General features: G+C 40.0%; 1 protein-coding gene across 2 annotated transcripts in view; it reads left to right on the top strand.

Moving 5' to 3' along the window:
• The window catches only part of LOC117399302 (vasoactive intestinal polypeptide receptor-like), a 92,504-nt gene extending 75,261 nt beyond the window's left edge, over positions 1-17,243 (top strand). For both annotated transcript variants that reach the window (XM_033998399.3, XM_033998398.3), the window contains 4 exons: positions 8,380-8,471; positions 11,629-11,758; positions 13,411-13,452; positions 15,732-17,243. In XM_033998399.3, coding sequence (XP_033854290.1) covers positions 8,380-8,471; positions 11,629-11,758; positions 13,411-13,452; positions 15,732-15,923 — 456 coding nt within the window. In that variant the 3' untranslated portion in view covers positions 15,924-17,243. The remainder of the gene's footprint in view (positions 1-8,379; positions 8,472-11,628; positions 11,759-13,410; positions 13,453-15,731) is intronic.
• Positions 17,244-26,501: the final 9,258 nt, after the last annotated feature.

Here is a 26,501-nt window from a genome sequence, read left to right as displayed (position 1 = left end):
AACTGAATTTAGGGTTACAATAAAATCAGCTAATCAGTGTTTTAAGAAATGTTTTTTTGAACTAATCTTATTTTAGTATAGTAAATATTCTAACTATTTTATAGATCAGCCTCAAGAATTTTTTATTAATGAAATGATTATTTAAGGTCCAAGTGGCTCTCCATTACATAAGCAGCTTCTCTAAAAGGTACTCTGTGAACTTATGTTCTTATGTTCTTATGTTCTTATAAATGGCCTGTAATAGTAATCATTATTTTGTCGACAATGGAACATGGCTAAACCGCAGTATAAAAACTGTTTTTGAGCTAAAAACATATTGAATAGCTGAAATCCTGTTAGCGTGAAGTTAAAAACGCTCACTAAATAATCTCAAAACCCTCACTGCATTAACCCATTGCAGGGCCCTTTACAGAGCTATATATATATATATATATATATATATATATATATATATATATATATATACATACATACACTTTAGGTTGTGGTCCCTTGCCAGTTTTAAACTTTGTAATGTCTACCTGAATACTAATCTGCAGCTGCTTTTATATTACAGCAATTTTTCTTTGTTGGCAAGAAAGAACAACCAGCATCACATTGTACTTGAATTAAAGGCTAAAAGCCCTTTGGAAAATGGGTTTGCCATTTTGCACTGTCAGGAGGAATGTATCATTACTTTTATAAATGGGCCATTTATCCAATCCATTTTGTGAATTAAGCCAACTGGGTAAATATCAAAAGGGAGCCTTTCTCAAATATATATATATATATATATATATATATATATATATATATATATATATATATATATATATATATAATTATACAGCTCTGGAAAAAATTAAGAGACCACTGCAAAATTATCAGTTTCTCTGGTTTTATTATTTATAGGTATGTGTTTGGGTAAAATGAACATTTTTGTTTTATTCTATAAACTACTGACAACATTTCTCCCAAATTCCAAATAAAAATATTGTCATTTAGAGCATTTATTTGCAGAAAATGACAACTGGTCAAAATAACAAAAAAGATGCAGTGTTGTCAGACCTCGAATAATGCAAAGAAAATAAGTTCATATTCATTTTTAAACAACACAATACTAATGTTTTAACTTAGGAAGAGTTCAGAAATCAATATTTGGTGGAATAACCCTGATTTTCAAGCACAGCTTTCATGTGTCTTGGCATGCTCTCCACCAGTCTTTCACATTGATGTTGGGTGACTTTATGCCACTCCTGGCGCAAAAATTCAAGCAGCTCGGCTTTGTTTGATGGCTTGTGACCATCCATCTTCCCCGTGATCACATTCCAGAGGTTTTCAATGGGGTTCAGGTCTGGAGATTGGGCTGGCCATGACAGGGTCTTGATCTGGTGGTCCTCCATCCACACCTTGATTGACCTGGCTGTGTGGTATGGAGCATTGTCCTGCTGGAAAAACCAATCCTCAGAGTTGGGGAACATTGTCAGAGCAGAAGGAAGCAAGTTTTCTTCCAGGACAACCTTGTACTTGGCTTGATTCATGCCAAAGCTGCCCGATTCCAGCCTTGCTGAAACACCCCCCACATTTCACAGTGGGTGCGAGACACTGTGGCTTGTAGGCCTCTCCAGGTCTCCGTCTAACCATTAGACGACCAGGTGTTGGGCAAAGCTGAAAATTGGACTCATCTGGGGGTGCTTCAGCAAGACTAGAATCGGGCAGATTTGTCTTTGTGAAGGACGCATGAATCAAGCCAAGTACAAGGTTGTTTCCTTCTGCTCTGACAATGTTCCCCAACTCTGAGGATTGGTTTTTCCAGCAGGACAATGCTCCGTGCCACACAGCCAGGTCAATCAAGGTGTGGATGGAGGACCACCAGATCAAGACCCTGTCATGGCCAGCCCAATCTCCAGACCTGAACCCCATTGAAAACCTCTGGAATGTGATCACGGGGAAGATGGATGGTCACAAGCCATCAAACAAAGCCGAGCTGCTTGAATTTTTGCGCCAGGAGTGGCATAAAGTCACCCAACATCAATGTGAAAGACTGGTGGAGAGCATGCCAAGACGCATGAAAGCTGTGCTTGAAAATCAGGGTTATTCCACCAAATATTGATTTCTGAACTCTTCCTAAGTTAAAACATTAGTATTGTGTTGTTTAAAAATGAATATGAACTTATTTTCTTTGCATTATTCGAGGTCTGACAACACTGCATCTTTTTTGTTATTTTGACCAGTTGTCATTTTCTGCAAATAAATGCTCTAAATGACAATATTTTTATTTGGAATTTGGGAGAAATGTTGTCAGTAGTTTATAGAATAAAACAAAAAATGTTCATTTTACCCAAACACATACCTATAAATAGTAAAACCAGAGAAACTGATAATTTTGCAGTGGTCTCTTAATTTTTTCCAGAGCTGTATATACAGTTGTCGAAAGTTTACATACCTCAATGGAAATGTATGATTTCTAGAAATTTCTCAAAAACAAAGAATTTTCGGAAAACTCTTTCGTAGCAAAAGTTTTGCTTTTGTGGATGAGGAAAAAAAAGTTACAAGAAAAAAGATGTGTACAATTACTTATTTCAGCAATGTGATAGCAAAACTCCAAAAATGCGAATTCAAAAGTATTCATACCTTTTGATGCTATGATAGTATTGTCTTGGATGCTATAATAGTAAGGTGCTAGAAATTTCAATATGATAGTGCAGAACCTAATTCTAGATTGTATAAACCAGCACGTTCAGCAATTGTTATATTCTCTTTACCTCCTGCCTCTACTCTTGTTCTCTACTCCGAACACCCTTCCCCGAACAAAGAAAGCTGCAGGATTTTATATTCTGGCTGAGGGGTTAACTAGATATTAATTATCTTATTACCCCTCGGCCACAGTCTGCAATAAGTCTGCGTGGCTGTCAGCTAGTTAAACAATCGGTAGCTGACAGTCACGCATCCTCACGAGGTTTTAAAATAAAAAAATACAAAACAATAACACATGATGGTGGCGACTTTACATCCGTGCCGCAAACAATAATAATAGAAATAATAATAAAACAGCGCACGTATATATAGTGGCGGGACAGTCCGCCACAAGGTATTCTCTAGATGTAAGTAACTAGACAGTTCTAGGGGTATTCTCAAGATGTAAGTAACTAGACAGTTCTAGGGGTATTCTCAAGATGTAAGTGACTAGACAGTTCTAGGGGTATTCTCAAGATGTAAGTAACTAGACAGTTCTAGGGGTATTCTCAAGATGTAAGTAACTAGACAGTTCTAGGGGTATTCTCAAGATGTAAGTGACTAGACAGTTCTAGGGGTATTCTCAAGATGTAAGTGACTAGACAGTTCTAGGGGTATTCTCAAGATGTAAGTAACTAGACAGTTCTAGGGGTATTCTCAAGATGTAAGTAACTAGACAGTTCTAGGGGTATTCTCAAGATGTAAGTGACTAGACAGTTCTAGGGGTATTCTCAAGATGTAAGTAACTAGACAGTTCTAGGGGTATTCTCAAGATGTAAGTAACTAGACAGTTCTAGGGATATTCTCAAGATGTAAGTAACTAGACAGTTCTAGGGGTATTCTCAAGATGTAAGTGACTAGACAGTTCTAGGGGTATTCTCAAGATGTAAGTGACTAGACAGTTCTAGGGGTATTCTCAAGATGTAAGTAACTAGACAGTTCTAGGGGTATTCTCAAGATGTAAGTGACTAGACAGTTCTAGGGGTATTCTCAAGATGTAAGTAACTAGACAGTTCTAGGGGTATTCTCAAGATGTAAGTAACTAGACAGTTCTAGGGGTATTCTCAAGATGTAAGTAACTAGACAGTTCTAGGGGTATTCTCAAGATGTAAGTGACTAGACAGTTCTAGGGGTATTCTCTAGATGTAAGTAACTACACAGTTCTAGGGGTATTCTCAAGATGTAAGTGACTAGAGAGTTCTAGGGGTATTCTCAAGATGTAAGTAACTAGACAGTTCTAGGGATATTCTCAAGATGTAAGTAACTAGACAGTTCTAGGGGTATTCTCAAGATGTAAGTGACTAGACAGTTCTAGGGGTATTCTCAAGATGTAAGTAACTAGACAGTTCTAGGGGTATTCTCAAGATGTAAGTAACTAGACAGTTCTAGGGGTATTCTCAAGATGTAAGTGACTAGACAGTTCTAGGGGTATTCTCTAGATGTAAGTAACTACACAGTTCTAGGGGTATTCTCAAGATGTAAGTGACTAGAGAGTTCTAGGGGTATTCTCAAGATGTAAGTAACTAGACAGTTCTAGGGGCATTCTCAAGATGTAAGTAACTAGACAGTTCTAGGGGTATTCTCTAGATGTAAGTAACTAGACAGTTCTAGGGGTATTCTCAAGATGTAAGTGACTAGACAGTTGTTCTAGGGGTTTTCTCAAGATGTAAGCTCGCAGTTCAGTTTGTGCAGCAATACAGTATTATCTGCATGCACTCTGAGGCTTGCATTAGTCATTCTTTTGGGTCTGAGCCCACGCAGAGGAGTGACAAGCATCTGGATCTCAGCCCGGGCAAGGAGGAGAGTCACTTTACTTAATGAAGAGATATGTCCTCGCACCCCAGGGAATGAAGACTTCAAATGACGGTGTGTTTTGAATTGAAATGGCCACAAGGGAGCCAGCAGGAAGTTTAGACATATTGCAACATGAGCCTTCGCACAGCGATGTAGTATTTCAAATGGGAAGCATGCACTCACTGCAGTCCCATTCTGTCAGAGCATTGCTGAGTGGGTGTAGCTGCTGACTGATTGAACTGGGATTAAGCAAAGCGCTGGTTCAGGCAGGGAACTCACTTTAACCTCAGATCAAATCACATAAACATCAAGCGGATTTGAGGTGCTTCCAATACCAGAACAAATCATTCAGTCCAATAGCTAGTATCTTAATTGTCCTTCAATAAACAATGCATTTAGTGATCGGCAAGGAAAGGATTTATATCTTACCTCAATCCATTACCTCCCTGCTGTGCGCCAGTTCGCCTCCTCCTCCCCAGCCTCCACCTGCTTTTTGAGCCCCTGCCCATGACTTCACTATGGTCAGCCTTTCCACTTATTAGCAAGCTATGTAGTGTAAAATATGTATAATGTAGTAGTGTTGTTTAGTCTATGTTTTAATAAATAATCTATTGCATGAGCTTCCTGACTAAATATAAGTTCACTTCTGTTCCAAATGAAATGTTTTGTTTTGTGAACGTGTTATCGAGTGCATCAGCATAGGCAGATTATAATTATAAAATATACTGATGCAAAATAAGGACTAAATCATCCTTTTTAATACAGCTCTAGGTTGTATTAATGTAAATGACAGGGTACAGCGTGTTCCCTTTTGATTTTCTGGATTACTGTATTCCTTCAAATTTAAAACCCTCAGTTTGAGGAAAAAATAAAAATCTGCATTTACAAAGATACAACCTCAATTCCACATATGGAGGCAGTTTGTGTCCGTCTGCTCTCACACAGAGCAGTACAGGTATGTGCTGTGTCTCATTTCCAGTCTGCTCTCACACAGAGCAGTACAGGTATGTGCTGTGTCTCATTTCCAGTCTGCTCTCACACAGAGCAGTACAGGTATGTGTTGTGTCTCATTTCCAGTCTGCTCTCACACAGAGCAGTACAGGTATGTGCTGTGTCTCATTTACAGTCGTGATTACTCACACCTGTTTTTCTCCCAGTTTGTGAACTGTGGTATTCCTTGGCATGTCGAAAAATACGGGGGTCTGATCAGCATTTCTGATCTGTCCAAGCTGGCACTGTTTGTTAGAAATGCTGAAATTGTAAAAGCTTCTCTCTGAATTCCTCAGGAAGCTAATGGTGCTTCTTTGAAAATGGCTGTCTGTGTATCATGGATGATTCAAGGTTGGGCAGTAACATTTTGGTTCGTCTTTTCTCAGCAGTCAGTCACGTTGCTGCTTGTGTATTTGGGCAGTGATGTCTTTGTTCCTCTTTTCTCATCAGTCAGTCACGTTGCTGCTTGTGTATTCGGGCAGTGATGTCTTTGTTCCTCTTTTCTCAGCAGTCAGTCACGTTGCTGCTTGTGTATTCGGGCAGTGATGTCTTTGTTCCTCTTTTCTCGTCAGTCAGTCACGTTGCTGCTTGTGTATTCAGGCAGTGATGTCTTTGTTCCTCTTTTCTCAGCAGTCAGTCACATTGCTGCTTGTGTATTTGGGCAGTGATGTCTTTGTTCCTCTTTTCTCAGCAGTCAGTCACGTTGCTGCTTGTGTATTCAGGCAGTGATGTCTTTGTTCCTCTTTTCTCAGCAGTCAGTCACGTTGCTGCTTGTGTATTTGGGCAGTGATGTCTTTGTTCCTCTTTTCTCAGCAGTCAGTCACGTTGCTGCTTGTGTATTTGGGCAGTGATGTCTTTGTTCCTCTTTTCTCGTCAGTCAGTCACGTTGCTGCTTGTGTATTCAGCCAGTGATGTCTTTGTTCCTCTTTTCTCAGCAGTCAGTCACGTTGCTGCTTGTGTATTCGGGCAGTGATGTCTTTGTTCCTCTTTTCTCAGCAGTCAGTCACGTTGCTGCTTGTGTATTCGGGCAGTGATGTCTTTGTTCCTCTTTTCTCGTCAGTCAGTCACGTTGCTGCTTGTGTATTCAGGCAGTGATGTCTTTGTTCCTCTTTTCTCAGCAGTCAGTCACATTGCTGCTTGTGTATTTGGGCAGTGATGTCTTTGTTCCTCTTTTCTCAGCAGTCAGTCACGTTGCTGCTTGTGTATTCAGGCAGTGATGTCTTTGTTCCTCTTTTCTCAGCAGTCAGTCACGTTGCTGCTTGTGTATTTGGGCAGTGATGTCTTTGTTCCTCTTTTCTCAGCAGTCAGTCACGTTGCTGCTTGTGTATTTGGGCAGTGATGTCTTTGTTCCTCTTTTCTCGTCAGTCAGTCACGTTGCTGCTTGTGTATTCAGCCAGTGATGTCTTTGTTCCTCTTTTCTCAGCAGTCAGTCACGTTGCTGCTTGTGTATTCGGGCAGTGATGTCTTTGTTCCTCTTTTCTCAGCAGTCAGTCACGTTGCTGCTTGTGTATTCGGGCAGTGATGTCTTTGTTCCTCTTTTCTCAGTAGTCAGTCACGTTGCTGCTTGTGTACTCGGGTAGTCATGTCTTTTGCTGGTGATTTCAATACACGCATCACTACTGTACCTGAATTTAAGATGCAGGCTATTTTTGAGAAGCAAACATTTTTTTCAAAAAGTGCATCGTAAATTTGAAGGAATATGGTACTTATTTGTTCTTCTTTTCAAAAAAGCATCCTCGTCAAAGCTTTCAAGAAAACAGTGAAAACACAAGAAGAGAAGTAAACAACATGGATTTAACACTACTTAACAATTTAAAGCCACTGCATCTAAGAAACTTTGAGGTCACAGAATCCAAAGAAATGCTGAACCACGGCATCTTGAAACCCTTTTTATAATAAACCCACAGAATGACATTGAACTCAGCAGATGCTATTCAACAGAATGACATTGAACTCAGCCAGTATATTCCATAGAATGACATTGAACTCATGTGAATTTTTTTTAATCCAAAATGTTTCCACTTACAGTGTAGCTGAGGGTCCAGTTTTAATGATTCGGTCCATGTCCCCCCTGTTTAGATCAATGCAATGAATCCTGCAGTATAATAAAGTACTGGATTCTATGCAGTGCATTATGAAATATAAACAGATGGCACTCCTTTGGTGTAAGACAGAATCACAGGACCACAGAAATGAAATAAAACAGTACGGTGCCTGTGTATTTATTTCCACCAAACAAAACTAAACTAAACAAAACTAAACAATACCTATCTCCGTTTGGAGATCTGACTTCACTCCCCCCCCCCCCCCCTTTATCTATCTTATTCACTGGGTAGCTAAGCTACTTACCAGTTTTAAACTTGTTGCACCGGATTTCTTTTTGTCTTTTCCTTAATTTCTCCTCTCTCCACACAGTCTAACCGCAACCACCATAAGCCTCCCCCAGCTCGACCCTGAACAAAGGAGATAATTTCCTTTTATTGTCAACCAGTCCAGCCACTTACAAAACTAACACATCTTAACCACCTGCAGCTGTGCTGGTTTACATTTCAATTAAACCCTTGTACCCCTGGTCCTTGTAGTTTCTTTGGTGGCTGCCATTTTTGTAGGCCCTATTAACTACAACTCCCGCATTGTCTCTTGGGAGATGTAGTCTTTCCCTGCTCAATCCGGCACTTTCCAGTGCCCCGGTCCTGTATACCATAATATGCTAGGACCCACATATTTACCATTCGTGACCAGCCCACGTCTATGGTCACAATATATATATATATATATAATATATGATGCGTGTGTGGGTGTGGGTGTATCCATTAAAACATAAAAAAAACAGTTGCATCCCTACAATAGCCCTCATTCCAGTTTTAATTTATTTTGCAGGCTAACTCTATTCTCTTAATCTGCATTATCCGCATACTGCTTCAAAAGCTACACTCTCCGGATGTCGGGAGGAGTGAATCCAACCAGTATTTGTGAGTATTGAATTTAGAGCTTGTCTGTGATAATCCCTGTCTGTTTGTCAAGTCTGTTAGGAAATGTACCATTTGCAGCAACATGCAACCCCTTTCCATCACCTCTTCAATCAATCAAGTGAAGAAACCCAACATGCTAACCCTGCCATCACCTCTTCAATCAATCAAGTGAAGAAACCCAACATGCAAACCCTTCCATCACCTCTTCAATCAATCAATCAAGTGAAGAAACCCAACATGCAAACCCTTCCATCACCTCTTCAATCAATCAAGTGAAGAAGCCCAACATGCAAACCCTTCCATCACCTCTTCAATCAATCAATCAAGTGAAGAAACCCAACATGCAAACCCTTCCATCACCTCTTCAATCAATCAGGTGAAGAAATCCAACATGCAACCCCTTTCCATCACCTCTTCAATCAATCAAGTGAAGAACCCCAACATGCAAACCCTTCCATCACCTCTTCAATCAATCAAGTGAAGAAACCCAACATGCAAACCCTTCCATCACCTCTTCAATCAATCAAGTGAAGAAACCCAACATGCAAACCCTGCCATCACCTCTTCAATCAATCAAGTGAAGAAACCCAACATGCAAACCCTTCCATCACCTCTTCAATCAATCAATCAAGTGAAGAAACCCAACATGCAAACCCTTCCATCACCTCTTCAATCAATCAGGTGAAGAAACCCAACATGCAACCCCTTTCCATCACCTCTTCAATCAATCAAGTGAAGAACCCCAACATGCAAACCCATTCCATCACCTCTTCAATCAATCAATCAAGTGAAGAAACCCAACATGCAAACCCTTCCATCACCTCTTCAATCAATCAATCAAGTGAAGAAACCCAACATGCAAACCCTTCCATCACCTCTTCAATCAATCAAGTGAAGAAACCCAACATGCAAACCCTTCCATCACCTCTTCAATCAATCAAGTGAAGAAACCCAACATGCAAACCCTTCCATCACCTCTTCAATCAATCAAGTGAAGAAACCCAACATGCAAACCCTTCCATCACCTCTTCAATCAATCAATCAAGTGAAGAAACCCAACATGCAAACCCTTCCATCACCTCTTCAATCAATCAGGTGAAGAAATCCAACATGCAACCCCTTTCCATCACCTCTTCAATCAATCAAGTGAAGAACCCCAACATGCAAACCCTTCCATCACCTCTTCAATCAATCAAGTGAAGAAACCCAACATGCAAACCCTTCCATCACCTCTTCAATCAATCAAGTGAAGAAACCCAACATGCAAACCCTGCCATCACCTCTTCAATCAATCAAGTGAAGAAACCCAACATGCAAACCCTTCCATCACCTCTTCAATCAATCAATCAAGTGAAGAAACCCAACATGCAAACCCTTCCATCACCTCTTCAATCAATCAGGTGAAGAAATCCAACATGCAGCCCCTTTCCATCACCTCTTCAATCAATCAAGTGAAGAACCCCAACATGCAAACCCATTCCATCACCTCTTCAATCAATCAATCAAGTGAAGAAACCCAACATGCAAACCCTTCCATCACCTCTTCAATCAATCAATCAAGTGAAGAAACCCAACATGCAAACCCTTCCATCACCTCTTCAATCAATCAAGTGAAGAAACCCAACATGCAAACCCTTCCATCACCTCTTCAATCAATCAAGTGAAGAAACCCAACATGCAAACCCTTCCATCACCTCTTCAATCAATCAAGTGAAGAAACCCAACATGCAAACCCTGCCATCACCTCTTCAATCAATCAAGTGAAGAAACCCAACATGCAAACCCTTCCATCACCTCTTCAATCAATCAATCAAGTGAAGAAACCCAACATGCAAACCCTTCCATCACCTCTTCAATCAATCAGGTGAAGAAATCCAACATGCAACCCCTTTCCATCACCTCTTCAATCAATCAAGTGAAGAACCCCAACATGCAAACCCATTCCATCACCTCTTCAATCAATCAATCAAGTGAAGAAACCCAACATGCAAACCCTTCCATCACCTCTTCAATCAATCAATCAAGTGAAGAAACCCAACATGCAAACCCTTCCATCACCTCTTCAATCAATCAAGTGAAGAAACCCAACATGCAAACCCTTCCATCACCTCTTCAATCAATCAAGTGAAGAAACCCAACATGCAAACCCTTCCATCACCTCTTCAATTAATCAAGTGAAGAAACCCAACATGCAAACCCTTCCATCACCTCTTCAATCAATCAATCAAGTGAACAAACCCAACATGCAAACCCTTCCATCACCTCTTCAATCAATCAATCAAGTGAAGAAACCCAACATGCAAACCCTTCCATCACCTCTTCAATCAATCAATCAAGTGAAGAAACCCAACATGCAAACCCTTCCATCACCTCTTCAATCAATCAATCAAGTGAAGAAACCCAACATGCAAACCCTTCCATCACCTCTTCAATCAATCAATCAAGCAATGAAACCCAACATGCAAACCCTTCCATCACCTCTTCAATCAATCAAGTGAAGAAACCCAACATGCAAACCCTTCCATCACCTCTTCAATCAATCAAGTGAAGAAACCCAACATGCAAACCCTTCCATCACCTCTTCAATCAATCAATCAAGCAATGAAACCCAACATGCAAACCCTTCCATCACCTCTTCAAATATATATTTTTAATTCAGCAATAAAGTCTGAAGAAGAGTGTTTTATCCACTGGTAAGGCCCTCCTCGTGTCGTTAAATATCCCGAGCCGAAGCCCGGGTGGCTAACATAATGAGAAAGGCCTTACCTGACAATGAAGCCCTCTTATGAGGGTTCTATTGTTATTAGAAAATGGAATTGTAAAGTAATTTGTTTTTTTGTGATTTTATGCAGCACTAGTTTTTGTTGCTAGTGAATACAGTTTTCCTCATTATTCTATTATTCTAGTAACGCAGTTTGCTCAGAAGTCCACATTTCCCTGACAGGAGGGTCAGTCTTTGTACCAGGGCTCACATGTACAGTATATGACAACCTAACTGATGGTGTGATGAGTTTATAACATTCCATTTGCGTCTGAATTCCAGACACACATTGTACTGTGAAGCTCTCATTTGGAAGTGATTATCCACCTGGATTACTACATGTTGTAGTTGCTAGGAGTCTAACACCATTACTGTTTATGTGTGATTGTTCCACAGAAGGCTGGCAAAATCCACCTTGCTGCTGATTCCTCTCTTCGGTGCTCATTACATCATTTTTGCATTTGTTCCCGACCACTTTAGAGTGGATGTGAAGCTGATCTTTGAGCTTATCCTGGGTTCATTTCAGGTAAGCCAAGAAAACAAAAACTCACCCAGAAGCGCTTGGATAAATGCACTGTAAATATCCTTTTTTCATGAGCCAAATGATAGCATGTCATGTGAGATCTCTTTGAAAGGTCAAGTTGCTGCTTGATGAAGCAGCAGGGAAAAGTCTGTGCCATGCGTGCCGTGTGAATCCTTCAGCCAAGTGGAAGCCATTCCAGCATTGCACACAGAGCACTGCAGCCCCTTTGGGACCCTGGTGCTTTCAAAGTAAGACCAGGTTATCACACCAAGGGTCCAATCTGCAGAACATGTGCAAGGCATCTGGATCACAGTCTGAGTTAATATCCATCCTCTTCACTCAGAATATCTAGAGTGATTGCAAGAGCAATCAGGCCAGGTCAGTAATGTGTACAATAAGAGGGTGGCTGCATATTTATGATGCTCCTGATTATGATTAATGGAGGTGACGGCTCCTCAACTGTCATAGCAGTGACAGAGCACAGCCATGTGTATGAAGATAATAACTGTCAATTTACAGATAAGAAAGCACTTTCATAAAAAATAGAATACTTTAAGTGAATCAGGCAGGTTATTATTGTGCACTGCCTTTTTTCAAAGCTGCTTTATAAATATCTATTTCTAGTACTGCTCACTCATACAGTAACAGCTACACTCACTGTGCACCTCCTGCCTTTAGCCCCTGGGCAGTCAGTGAATGGCCATCTACTTTGCTAGCTTCAAGTCCCTAAGCTCTTTATGAGTGAACCGAATGTTTAATGGTCTTCATACTATCAATAGCAGCCTGATTTAAGAACACGACTTTAACCTTTTCAGAAATGGGCAGCATTTCATTTTTATTTGTTTGTTCATTTTCTTCATTATGGGCTGTAGAAAAAGGAGCTTTATGTGGCAAAAGCCATCAGCGAACACACATGAACGTTCCAGAATAGTTTTATAAACCTGACATCTCTCAGCATGATGAAGCCAAGCTGTTAGACACACAAAACTAATCCCAGTTTCTTCTGTGTGTTTATTGAAGAGCAAAGTAAATGTGTGATACCCTGTAATTCTGTGTGATGTATAAGAACGATAAGTATAAGGCATGTATTCATCAGAATGACTGAATAATGGGATTTGAATAGCACGTTTAGAAACTGCTGCAAACCCGCTTTTTATTATAAAAAGCTGAACATCTTTTTTAGTTTTTTTTTAATTACAATCGACAGTGATAATTAATTAACCCTGTAATTTCCAAGCATTTTTTAAATGAGAAATGCTACTTTACGTAACTAGATTCTGTTTCTTCTACAAAATAAAACAAATCCCCTGTCTGGCAACACATAATGTACTGTATAGGAAACATTTTAATATCCCTAATGAACATCTTGAGTTATTAGGTTGAAGCTTTTTATCCTCCACTGTGCTTTCTTTTAAGAGAACAACTGGTACAGTGGTAAACACTTTGTGAACACAACCTGAAGTGGAGACAACATGTGAAAGCGTATATGGTAACATACATTTAGTGGAATAAGGCCCTGAGAAATCTTATTTGTTAAAGATGTATTATTTAAGAATCTGAATACGGGATGTAAGAAAGTTGCCTCTAGGCAAAGGTCACTTTGCATCTTGGCCCTGAATTCGGGGGTCTAACACCATTCTTCTGTTCTTTTGCAGGGCTTCGTGGTGGCCATCCTGTATTGTTTCCTTAATGGAGAGGTAAAACTGGCAGTTTGAAATGTGTTGTGTTTTCAGTTTTTTTTCCTTTGTTCTTCCTCATGAGGGGTTCTGAATCTGTAATTGCTGTTTGCTACTCATTATTTGCATAGTAGTTGTTACAGAAGCCAAGAACGTTGGTGATTAATTTCCCTTCTTCAGAGCGCATTCTTAACTGGAGAGATTGATCTGTGATAGATTACACCTGGATTGATAGATTGCTCTGTGATAGATTGCTCTGTGATAGATTAAACCTGGATTGATAGATTTTTCAGTGATAGATTACACCTGGAGTGATAGATTGCTCTGTGATAGAGTACACCTGGAGTGATAGATTACACCTGGAGTGATAGATTACACCTGGAGTGATAGATTGATCTGTGATAGATTACACCTGGATTGATAGATTTTTCAGTGATAGATTACACCTGGAGTGATAGATTGCTCTGTGATAGACCACACTTAAGTAACAAAAAAAACAAGCTTAATTTTAACATTCAACCAAACAGGGCCAGATTTACCTATACTCAAATTACGCTGTAGCGTAGGGCCCCCAGCAGAATTGGGGCCCATGCAAGGTCAGCGTTTTTGGAACATTTTACAGAAAGTGCATGTGGGCGGCCGGGCCCACACACACAGGAAAAGAGGCGCACAGAAACTTGCTTTCTGTTCATTTTGTTCTTTTATGACGGCTAGGCATTCCTTGTCGATTACAGTGTACCTGCTCTGAGTCTCTCATGCAAGCAGCTTCCTGCCAGCGTACAATACCAAACGCTCCATGCCCTCTACCTCCTGGGAGAGCTCCGTCCCTAATCCTACGTCAGAGGCATCAGTCTGCAGGATAAAATGTATGAATCAGGCTCAATTTCAGTTTTAGAGCCAATTTAAAAACCTGTCCAGTCTCAAATGTGCAGTCTTTTTTCTTTTATGTAGTGTGCGGAAATCATGAAATTAGCCCAATACCACGATTTTTTCAATATTCTTAAGAAATAAAAATACATTTTCATAATTATTTGTATTTCATGCAAAAAAAATCATATCAAGTAAATTTTACAGATCTGCTGTGTGTCTGTGTGTAATATTCACCATGCACACGGAACATGGATGTCTCTTAAACATGTGTCTACAGCAGATCGTGTAAAGCAGGAGTTTTACACAGCAATGGAGGTAAGCTCTTCTGTACGTCCTGCAACGTTACTGTGGATCACTACCGAGTATCAGCTGTTGACAGGCATTTAGATTCAAGCATTCACCAAAAGAGAAAGGCTGAAATCCAGAGCAGTACTGCGACTGCTTAACTTGCAAAGAAACAAAAAACGGTGACTTCCATGTTCCAAAAGTCCACTGAAAACCGTGAAGCACAAAACACATTACATTTTGACCTGACAGAGGCGTTTGTTTCCACAAATATCCCTCTTGAAAAATTGGACAACTAAAAAGTAAAGTAAATTCTTCAGACTGAGTGTAGCAGATGGTGGAGTGATTCCTTCATCAGCCCAGCTGAGATGTGAATACTTACATAAAGTTGCCGAGTATCACAAGCAGGAGATTATGGAATTGGTTAATTGGTTGCTTGTCAGTGGTCACTGACGAGCCGACTGATGCCCAAGATCAGTATGTGTTACACATTGTATTTGTTTTGCAATGTCTAAATGGTGAAATTGCATCTGACGTAGAACTGAACGCTTTCCTTGCAGATACACTTTACCTACAGGCTACTAATTACAACACCATTTCACAAGCTATTGTGCATAGGGCCCCCAAAATAATAGGGCCCCCTCGTCCTTTAATCCGGCCCTGCAACCAAACATTAAAATACAGACTGTACCTCCATTTTAAATTCTGCAAATAAGGTTTGGAAAGATGGGAGCTTCAGCCCTAACCACCTGTATAAAAGAATAAAAGCAATGGTTTTCAGAATGCTTGTGGTTGATACAAACCTCATGTGTTTGTATATACTTTCCAGTCTACCCGGAAAGTGGAAGCTGAAATGTTCTAGCTAATGATTCAGTTACTGAGTTTTATTTTTCATATAGATAGATAGATAGATAGATATTTGATGTTCATTTTACAAGCAGGCTTCTGCAGTAATGCCTGTAGAACACTCGATGCAACAAAGGCTGTCCCCCAGTCTGCATGCAGTCTTCATGTGTCGCAATACTTGTTAATGTATCGACAAGGTGGCACCCTGCTGTAAAAGACTCATGTCTTGCATCAGGAATCAAGTATGCTCATCGATGACAGGTTTCAACTGCACTTATGTCAGTTTATTTGCTTTTTAGGTTCAGGCAGAAATCAAGAGGAAATGGAAAAGGTGGCACCTGGAGAGGTTGTTAGGGACTGACACAAAGTATCACCATCCTTCCATGGGAAGCAACGGAACCAACTTTACCACGCAGATCTCCATGCTTACAAAATGCAGCCCAAAGACCAGAAGGGCATCAAGCCTCCAAGCAGACTCCTCACTGGTGTAACATGAGCCCAGACTCCAAGCAGACTCCTCACTGGTGTAACATGAGCCCATACTCCAAGCAGACTCCTCACTGGTGTAACACCAGCCCAGCCGCCAAGCAGACTCCTCATTGGTGTAACACCAGCCCAGCCTCCAAGCAGACTCCTCATTGGTGTAACACCAGCCCAGACTCCAAGCAGACTCCTCATTGATGAAACACAAGCCCAGCCTCCAAGCAGACTCCTCATTGGTGTAACACCAGCCCAGACTCCAAGCAGACTCCTCATTGGTGTAACACAAGCAACACAAGCCCAGCCTCCAAGCAGACTCCTCACTGGTGTAACACAAGCCCAGACTCCAAGCAGACTCCTCACTGGTGTAACATGAGCCCAGACTCCAAGCAGACTCCTCAATGGTGTAACACCAGCCCAGACTCCAAGCAGACTCCTCATTGGTGTAACATGAGCCCAGACTCCAAGCAGACTCCTCACTGGTGTAACACCAGCCCAGACTCCATGCAGACTCCTCACTGGTGTAACACCAGCCCAGACTCCAAGCAGACTCCTCACTGGTGTAACACCAGCCCAGCCTCCAAGCAGACTCCTCACTGGTGTAACACCAGCCCAGCCTCCAAGCAGACTCCTCATTGGTGTAACACAAGCCCAGCCTCCAAGCAGACTCCTCACTGGTGTAACATGAGCCCAGACTCCAAGCAGACTCCTCACTGGTGTAACATGAGCCCAGACTCCAAGCAGACTCCTCACTGGTGTAACACAAGCCCAGACTCCAAGCAGACTCCTCACTGGTGTAACACAAGCCCAGCCTCCAAGCAGACTCCTCACTGGTGTAACACCAGCCCAGACTCCAAGCAGACTCCTCATTGGTGTAACACAAGCCCAGACTCCAAGCAGACTCCTCACTGGTGTAACATGAGCTCAGACTCCAAGCAGACTCCTCACTGGTGTAACATGAGCCCAGACTCCAAGCAGACTCCTCACTGGTGTAACACAAGCCCAGACTCCAAGCAGACTCCTCACTGGTGTAACACAAGCCCAGCCTCCAAGCAGACTCCTCACTGGTGTAACACCAGCCCAGCCTCCAAGCAGACTCCTCATTGGTGTAACACAAGCCCAGCCTCCAAGCAAACTCCTCACTGGTGTAACACCAGCCCAGACTCCAAGCAGACTCCTCATTGGTGTAACACAAGCCCAGACTCCAAGCAGACTCCTCACTGGTGTAACATGAGCCCAGACTCCAAGCAGACTCCTCACTGGTGTAACATGAGCCCAGACTCCAAGCAGACTCCTCACTGGTGTAACATGAGCCCAGACTCCAAGCAGACTCCTCACTGGTGTAACATGAGCCCAGACTCCAAGCAGACTCCTCACTGGTGTAACACAAGCCCAGCCTCCAAGCAGACTCCTCACTGGTGTAACACAAGCAGCTGCCTTTTTCTACACCTCACTTTGTTCTTCAGTACGCTGGTGGTGTATTTCCTGGATTTGACTTTGTATTACTGTGTATATGGAAATTATTTATTGTACTAACATGTCAACGTATTTATTAAAGCATGATCCAAGAAGCAGGGAAATTAAGTTTAACTGTAACAAAATGTCACGTGTCAGTCTGTGCTTTGCAATTCAGCTAATTTTGAAGTTTTCAAACATAAATGCCCTTTGTTGCACTATATGTAATGTTTTATAATAGTGTTTTAGAAAAAAAAGATTGTGAGATTCGTTGTCTTATTAAATTATCCTGCGGAGACCAGATTTGTCTTTCAGTTCCCATCAGGAAAATGTCAAAAGAAAATGCACAGTATCAGAAAATGTACAGTAAATGTGTAAAATGTGTAAATAATATATGAACTGTGACTCGCAGCTCTATTGGGTAGGAGTTGAATTGTAGGAACATCTATATTCCATGGTAATACAATCTAATTTAACAGAGAGCATCATACATATCTAGATAACAAGTTATTACAACCTAGAAAAGGACCTGTAAGTACAACTTCTGCCCCTCCAGAAACCCGGTTTGAGAGAAGGAATCTGACAGCTGTAAGGAATGCAAGCCAAGAGCTTTATATAGTGAAGTAACAGAAATAATAAAAAAGGAAAATACAGATTTGTCATAATATTTCAAGCTCACAAGTGAGACCTTCTTGGTGCAGCATGTGGAAGCATACAACAGCCAAGAGATGGGATTATAGCTGCTTTATAACCCTTTAAGCTGGCAAATTATGTTTAAAAAAATGAATAATTCTTGATTTATAATAGCTGTAACCAAGGGAAAAACGAGTGTCCCGAGACAACCGCCTCCCTCTCTAGTACATAAGCCTACACTTAGTCTTGGAAGACTCATGTCTCCTTGTACACTTGATGTGCTCTCTTCTTACTGCTTCAGTACAGCGTATGCAATTGAAACCCAATAAACCTTCAGGTGCTGACATGTACCATAGTGTATGGGATTACAATAGCTGTTATTTATCATAGTGTATGGGATTACAATAGCTGTTACTTAATAGAGCAAGTGTAAAATAGACAGGCAGTCAGGATAGGCATTGCTCGGTCTTTTATATGGTATATATACAGTATCCAGGGAGACAGCCAGCATTGTTTTAGGAAAGGGAGATCGTGTCTAACTAACCTGCTTGACTTTTCTGAGGATGCAGCATCGACAATGGATAACTGCAAAGCATATGACATGGTTTATTTAGATTTCCAGAAAGCTTTTTCCTGTATAAAAGAATAATTCTCAAGCTGAACGCAGTGGGGATTCAAGAAAATGCATGCACATGGATTAGGGAGTGGTTAACATGTAGAAAACAGAAAGAACTGATTAGAGGAGAAACCTCAAAATGGAGCGAGGCAACCAGTGGTGTACCACAGGGATCAGTATTAGGTCCTCTGCTATTCCTAATCTATATTAATGCCTCAGATTCTGGTATAGTAAGCAAACTTGTTAAATTTGCAGATGACACAAAAATAGGAGGAGTGGCAAACACTGTTGCAGCAGCAAAGGTCATTCAAAATGATCTAGACAGCATTCAGAACTGGTCAGACACATGGCAAATTACGTTTAATAGGGAAAAGTGTAAGGTACTGCACGCAGGCAATACAAATGTGCATTATAAATACCATATGGAAGATGCTGAAATTCAAGAAGGAATCTATGAAAAAGACCTAGGAGTTTATGTTGACTCAGAAATGTCTTCATCTAGACAATGTGGGGACGCTATAAAAAAGACCAACAAGATGCTTGGATATATAGTGAAAAATAAATAGTTCTGGTAACCTCGCTACAAAAAGAATATTGCTGCTCTAGAAAGAGTGCAAAGAAGAGCGACCAGAATTATTCCGGGTTTAAAACAAATGTTGTACAGACAGGCTAAAATAATTGAATCTATTCAGTCTTGAACAAAGAAGACTACTCAGCGATCTGATTCAAACATTCAAAATCCTAAAAGGTATAGACAAGGGACTTTTTTGACCTGAAAAAGCAAACAAGGACCAGGGGTCACAAATGGAGATTAGATAAAGGGGCATTCAGAACAGAAAATAGGAGACACTTTTTTACACAGAGAATTGTGAGGGTCTGGAACCAACTCCCCAGTAATGTTGTTGAAGCTGACACCCTGGGATCCTTCAAGAAGCTGCTTGATGAGATTCTGGAATCAATAAGCTACTAAGAACCAAACGAGCAAGATGGGCCAAATGGCCTCCTCTCATTTGGAAACTTTCTTATGTTCTTAAAAGAGGACAAGCCCCCTCAGGGCTTACTGCTCGGTTTGTACATCTGGTATGTCATTTTGTATGATGGCTGAAAGTCAATGTCCTTTGGTCACTTCTTGTCTTTGCTGTAAAAAAAAATGTGAATTTGATACTGTACCTCAAATGTAAAAAAAGAATATTGATTTTGATGATGTTTAAGCTAAATGTACTGTATGGTTAAAAAATCAGCAACTGTGACACCGGGGTTAAAAAAAACAACTTGCAATCGCTGGAATAGCACATTAACACTGTGTTAAGTAGTGTGTGTCATGTGAGAATGGTTCAAGGTGTGTGTCATGTGAGAATGGTTCAAGGTGTTTAGTGTGTATCATGTGAGAATGGTTCAAGGTGTTAGTATTGTGTGTCATGTAGGAACAGTTCAAGGTGTGTGTCATGTGAGAATGGTTGAAGGTGTTAGTATTGTGTGTCATGTGAGAATGGTTCAAGGTGTTTAGTGTGTATCATGTGAGAATGGTTCAAGGTATTAGTATTGTGTGTCATGTGGGAATAGTTTTGTAAAGCCTGTCCACTTGCAGTACATTGTTGTCCAGTATTATCAAGTCTTTATAATGAGCTGGTGTTGTGTTGTCAAAGCTGAAAACTGTGTAAGTACTTGCAAAACCAATTTCTGTGTACTATTAAAGGACATGCTTCACATCAAAACGTCTCGGAATAACATGTGCTTATTGTACTGTACATTAGGCTCTCAACACACACACACACACTCATATATATATATATATATATATATATATATATATATATATATATATATATATGCTTAAAAGTACAGCTATTGAGTACCACAATTCAGCACTCTACAATGCATCAGCTAGATAATCCACAAACCCCAGCTCTATGCCTCTATATATATACAGTATATATATATATATATATATATATATATATATATATATATATATATATATATATATATATATATATAAATGTGTGTGTTTAAGGTATAAACCGTGTGGGTTAGGGTTAGGTTCCCATGATATATTCCACGGCAGAAGTTTTATATATCATTGAAACATCTAATTTGTATTCAAACATTTGTTTGAAGTTTTACTTGTTAAAAATGAACTGCACATTTCCATTTATTGTGAATTCTTGCATGGAAAGCGGCATCTCATAAGAAGAGGGCTGTGTACACGCTGATGAAGAAGAGGTTGGTCTGGGAGGAGTTTCAAAAGAAATCCAGGAAGGACTGGATTGTATAACTAATAAATAAATTAGTGGTTGTATAACTAATAAATAAAATGGCATTTGTCAGGGAATTTTGTCATGGAATTTTTATGATGTTGTGCGTATTGATTTATTCAGTGTGAAGTGGCTCATTAGTATGCAAGCCATGCTATATGCTATATATACGCATGGTCATGTGATGCTGTTTAACTAATCAGTGGTTGTTATTTTTCCAAGCCATGTTATGATAGTTTGGAAACACTTGTGGATTCTATATAATTAAGAAAAATTAAATACAGTATTTCTTAAGGCCCCAGTTGTAGCATTCAAAAGAGAAGCTAATTTAGGTGATATTTTAGTTCACAGTAAACATAAGAATAATTGACAAAATAGGTTCTACGAACATGTGCACCAGTAAATGTAAAGTGTGTAAATACATAGACAAAAGTAAAAATATAATTAAACATAAGAACACCACATATCCACTAAAAATACCTACTGTAAAAATAGCAATGTCGTTTATGGAATAGCCTGTGAAAAATATGATGAAATCAAATATGTTGGAGAGACTGGAACTACTTTATATAAAATAATTCAGAACCACCTTTCATTAATTAGAAATAAAAAAAATGAATGAACCAATAGTACAGCACTTCACCAGTCAGGGACATGACATAAATGATGTAAAGTTTGTAGTATTAGAACAGCTCAAATTAGACAATGCGACATATAGAAGAATAAAAGAAAGTAAATGGATAAATAGACTGAACACGATTATGCCAGCAGGACTCAACAGAAAATAATGAACTAATTAACTTCAATAAATATATAACATTTAAATAAATAAACAAAATTCATTCAAAAGTTGTGCATGCTGATGTGCTGAGGAGGCCAAATCTAGACTGATCCTCAGAGCCAGCATTGCATGATATAATAAAAATATAAGTTTATATAAAGTAGTGTTAATTAGAATTAATACAAATTCAAAGATAGAAGTAAAAATGATGTCACAATATATAGAACACCATTACATCATGTAAGAATAAATCATGGATTTGAATGTAAACAATAACAAATAGTTGTCATGCCGTCAAAAACCTATAAATACCTCCAATGTTTTGATTCAAACACAGGCTCCCTTGAGAAAGATATGTACAACATATCGAAACGTTGGGCAGCTGGCTCTTTGAGCTAATATATATATATATATATATACAGACGTGCTCAAATTTGTTGGTACCCTTACAGCTCATTGAAATAATGCTTCATTCCTCCTGAAAAGTGATGAAATTAAAAGCTATTTTATCATGTATACTTGCATGCCTTTGGTATGTCATAGAATAAAGCAAAGAAGCTGTGAAAAGAGATGAATTATTGCTTATTCTACAAAGATATTCTAAAATGGCCTGGACACATTTGTTGGTACCCCTTAGAAAAGATAATAAATAATTGGATTATAGTGATATTTCAAACTAATTAGTTTATTTAATTAGTATCACACATGTCTCCAATCTTGTAATCAGTCATTCCGCCTATTTAAATAGAGAAAAGTAGTCACTGTGATGTTTGGTATCATTGTGTGCACCACACTGAACATGGACCAGAGAAAGCAAAGGAGAGAGTTGTCTGAGGAGATCAGAAAGAAAATAATAGACAAGCATGGTAAAGGTAAAGGCTACAAGACCATCTCCAAGCAGCTTGATGTTCCTGTGACAACAGTTGCAAATATTATTAAGAAGTTTAAGGTCCATGGAACTGTAGCCAACCTCCCTGGGCGCGGCCGCAAGAGGAAAATCGACCCCAGATTGAACAGAAGGATAGTGCGAATGGTAGAAAAAGAACCAAGGATAACTGCCAAAGAGATACAAGCTGAACTCCAAGGTGAAGGTACGTCAGTTTCTGATGGCACCATCTGTCGCTTTTTGAGCGACAGTGGGCTCCATGGAAGAAGACCCAGGAGGACTCCACTTTTGAAAGAAAAACATAAAAAGCCAGACTGGAATTTGCAAAAATGCATATTGACAAGCCACAATCCTTCTGGGAGAATGTCCTTTGGACAGATGAGTCAAAACTGGAGCTTTTTGGCAAGTCACATCAGCTCTATGTTCACAGACGAAAAAATGAAGCTTTCAAAGAAAAGAACACCATACCTACAGTGAAACATGGAGGAGGCTCGGTTATGTTTTGGGGCTGCTTTGCTGCACCTGGCACAGGGTGCCTTGAATCTGTGCAGGGCACAATGAAATCTCAAGACTATCAAGGCATTCTGGATCTAAACGTACTGCCCAGTGTCAGAAAGCTCTGTCTCAGTCGCAGGTCATGGGTCCTCCAACAGGATAATGACCCAAAACACACAGCTAAAAGCACCCAAGAATGGATAAGAACAAAACATTGGACTATTCTGAAGTGGCCTTCTATGAGTCCTGATCTGAATCCTATCGAACATCTATGGAAAGAGATGAAAATTGCAGTCTGGAGAAGGCACCCATCAAACCTGAAACAGCTGGAGCAGTTTGCTCAGGAAGAGTGGGCCAAACTACCTGTTAACAGGTGAGCTACAGAAAACATTTGATTGCAGTGATTGCCTCTAAAGGTTGTGCAACAAAATATTAGGTTTGCGGTCCCATCATTTTTGTCCATGCCATTTTCATTTGTTTTATTATTTACATTATGTTGAATAAAAAATCAAAAGCAAAGTCTGATTTTTATTAAATATGGAATAAACAATGATGGATGCCAATTACTTTTGTCAGTTTCAAGTTATTTCAGAGAAAATTGTGCATTCTTCGTTTTTTGTGGAGGGGTACCAACAAATTTGAGCATGTCTGTATATATATATATATATATATATATATATATATATATATATATATATATATATAATGTGTATATTTGCAAACAAGGTAAAAACAGAGTGATTTTAAAGCAATGTCAGTTCTACTCCTTCAAGAGTGCTGAAGAATAAATAACTCTTTAAAGTGTAGCACAGAGTAATAAAGCATTGTGAAAGCATACTGTATACAGCATAGACATTGTAAAGCCTCAGAAAGATATAGTATAGTATAAACCATCAGAAAAGCAACATTACTCTGCAGTTTTACTGTGGTAAACTTTAATAAGGAGTGGAGCTTATTCAGAATGTCTTCTGTGCCAGTACATCATGACTTTCTTTTTCCAATTTGCAATTTATCTAAATATTTAGTAACTGGAGAGGAAATCAGTGTGGCTATATTCATTGTAAACTAAACTCTCCATGTTTACCACTAAATGTGTTTGGAAATATTTGATCAATGTGTCAGCCCATTCAAACTATCTTAAACACATGAAAGGTTTCTATAGTATTTTGTAGATGAACATCGCGGCAATAGGGTTTAAGTACAAGAATGTGTTTGCTTACATGTATACAAATGAACCCTTTGCGTACAGCTTTGTTCATTAAATGTCCCATCAATTGAAGAAAATACACACCCCATTCTGTTACTACAGAAGTCTACTTGGAAAACATGTGTTTTAAAGCACTTTATTCATTGAGATACTAGTCATGAAAGTGGGACCAGTACAATTACAATCCCAGATGCCTCTGTAACGGGCAGTGTTGTGTGATGCACCATTGTTACGCTCTGTCCCCAGTCAGCGAGCCCGGCTCTTTTGCATTGTGGTTAAAACGCTCGCTTGTGGTGCGCAGGGTCACTGGTTCACTCTCTTGTGGTGTACGGGGTCACTGGTTCACTCTCTTGTGGTGTGCGGGGTCACTGGTTCACTCTCAGCCTCTCCTCTGTTCCACTCTCTTGTGGTGCGCAGGGTCACTGGTTCACTCTCTTGTGGTGTGCGGGGTCACTGGTTCACTCTCAGCCTCTCCTCTGTTCCACTCTCTTGTGGTGCGCAGGGTCACTGGTTCACTCTCTTGTGGTGTGCGGGGTCACTGGTTCACTCTCAGCCTCTCCTCTGTTCCACTCTCTTGTGGTGCGCAGGGTCACTGGTTCACTCTCTTGTGGTGTGCGGGGTCACTGGTTCACTCTCAGCCTCTCCTCTGTTCCACTCTCTTGTGGTGCGCAGGGTCACTGGTTCACTCTCTTGTGGTGTGCGGGGTCACTGGTTCACTCTCGTCCTCTCCTGTGTTACACTCTTTTGAGGTGTGGCACGGGGTTGGTGATAAATAACCAAATATAATCAGCAAAGATCCTTTGTCCAATGACAGAACATTGCAAACTGCTCCTGTGTCATTTTTCTAAACTTGTTACACATCATCTTCATTTCTGGCTTTTTTCTGATTTATCTAATTTACAATTATGTGGTAACTTGGAAAGAAAACTGCTAGTAGATTTTGTAAGTGCTTTATTGGAAAGCAGCTCTTGAGGAGGTGTTGCACACAGTCCAGAGTATGGAATCACAACAGCTGGTTTAACAAGGCCCTCTGTGGATGCAGGTAATTATAGCAAAGTCTATTAAGACAAATGAAACAGTTATTGCTAATTGTATAGTGAATGCGTCCACATTTAAACCCAAATGACCCTAATAAACTGAACTGTACAATATATTTCAGTTGATTGTCTTATTCAAAGTTCTTCGCAGTGCCCTTTGCTCATTGATAGCAGGCTCTGCGGAGAGTAGAGGTTTTCAACCCTGGTCCTCAAACACCCCAGTGGTCAAAATGGTTCCTTCAACTCATACCCTTTATAGGATGCATGGGACTTTAAAGATTACTAATCAGCTGTGCTTCCTTCTAGTATTGCTACTAATCTGAACTCACTTGCATCGGTAATATGGTTTTGATTTCTTGATGCATTTCTGACTTCTCTCTCTAGCTAATCAAAGCTGCTTTAGTCTGCTCTTATGATTGTTGTGCTTGTGTTTCTTGTGCTCTTATGATTGTTGTGCTCTTGTGTTTCTTGTGCTCTTGTGTTTCTTGTGCTCTTATGATTCTTGTGCTTGTGTTTCTTGTGTTCTTGTGTTTCTTGTGCTCTTGTGTTTCTTGTGCTCTTGTGTTTCTTGTGCTCTTGTGTTTCTTGTGCTCATGTTTCTTGTGCTCTTGTGTTTCTTGTGCTCGTATGATTCTTGTGCTCTTGTGTTTCTTGTGCTCATGTTTCTTGTGCTCTTGTGTTTCTTGTGCTCTTATGATTATTGTGCTTGTGTTTCTTGTGCTCTTATGATTCTTGTGCTCTTGTGTTTCTTGTGCTCATGTTTCTTGTGCTCTTGTGTTTCTTGTGCTCTTATGATTCTTGTGCTTGTGTTTCTTGTGCTCTTGTGTTTCTTGTGCTCTTGTGTTTCTTGTGCTCTTATGATTCTTGTGCTCTTGTGTTTCTTGTGCTCTTATGATTCTTGTGCTCATGTTTCTTGTGCTCTTGTGTTTCTTGTGCTCTTATGATTCTTGTGCTCTTGTGTTTCTTGTGCTCATGTTTCTTGTGCTCTTGTGTTTCTTGTGCTCTTGTGATTCTTGTGCTTGTGTTTCTTGTGCTCATGTTTCCTGTGCTCTTGTGTTTCTTGTGCTCTTATGATTCTTGTGCTCTTGTGTTTCTTGTGCTCATGTTTCTTGTGCTCTTGTGTTTCTTGTGCTCTTATGATTCTTGTGCTCTTGTGTTTCTTGTGCTCATGTTTCTTGTGCTCTTGTGTTTCTTGTGCTCTTATGATTCTTGTGCTCTTGTGTT

This window comes from Acipenser ruthenus, chromosome 4 (genome assembly GCF_902713425.1).
Source record: "Acipenser ruthenus chromosome 4, fAciRut3.2 maternal haplotype, whole genome shotgun sequence".
Taxonomy (NCBI): domain Eukaryota; kingdom Metazoa; phylum Chordata; class Actinopteri; order Acipenseriformes; family Acipenseridae; genus Acipenser; species Acipenser ruthenus.
The sequence above is the reverse complement of the archived record's forward strand: the minus strand, read 5'-3'. Positions and strand labels throughout refer to the sequence as shown.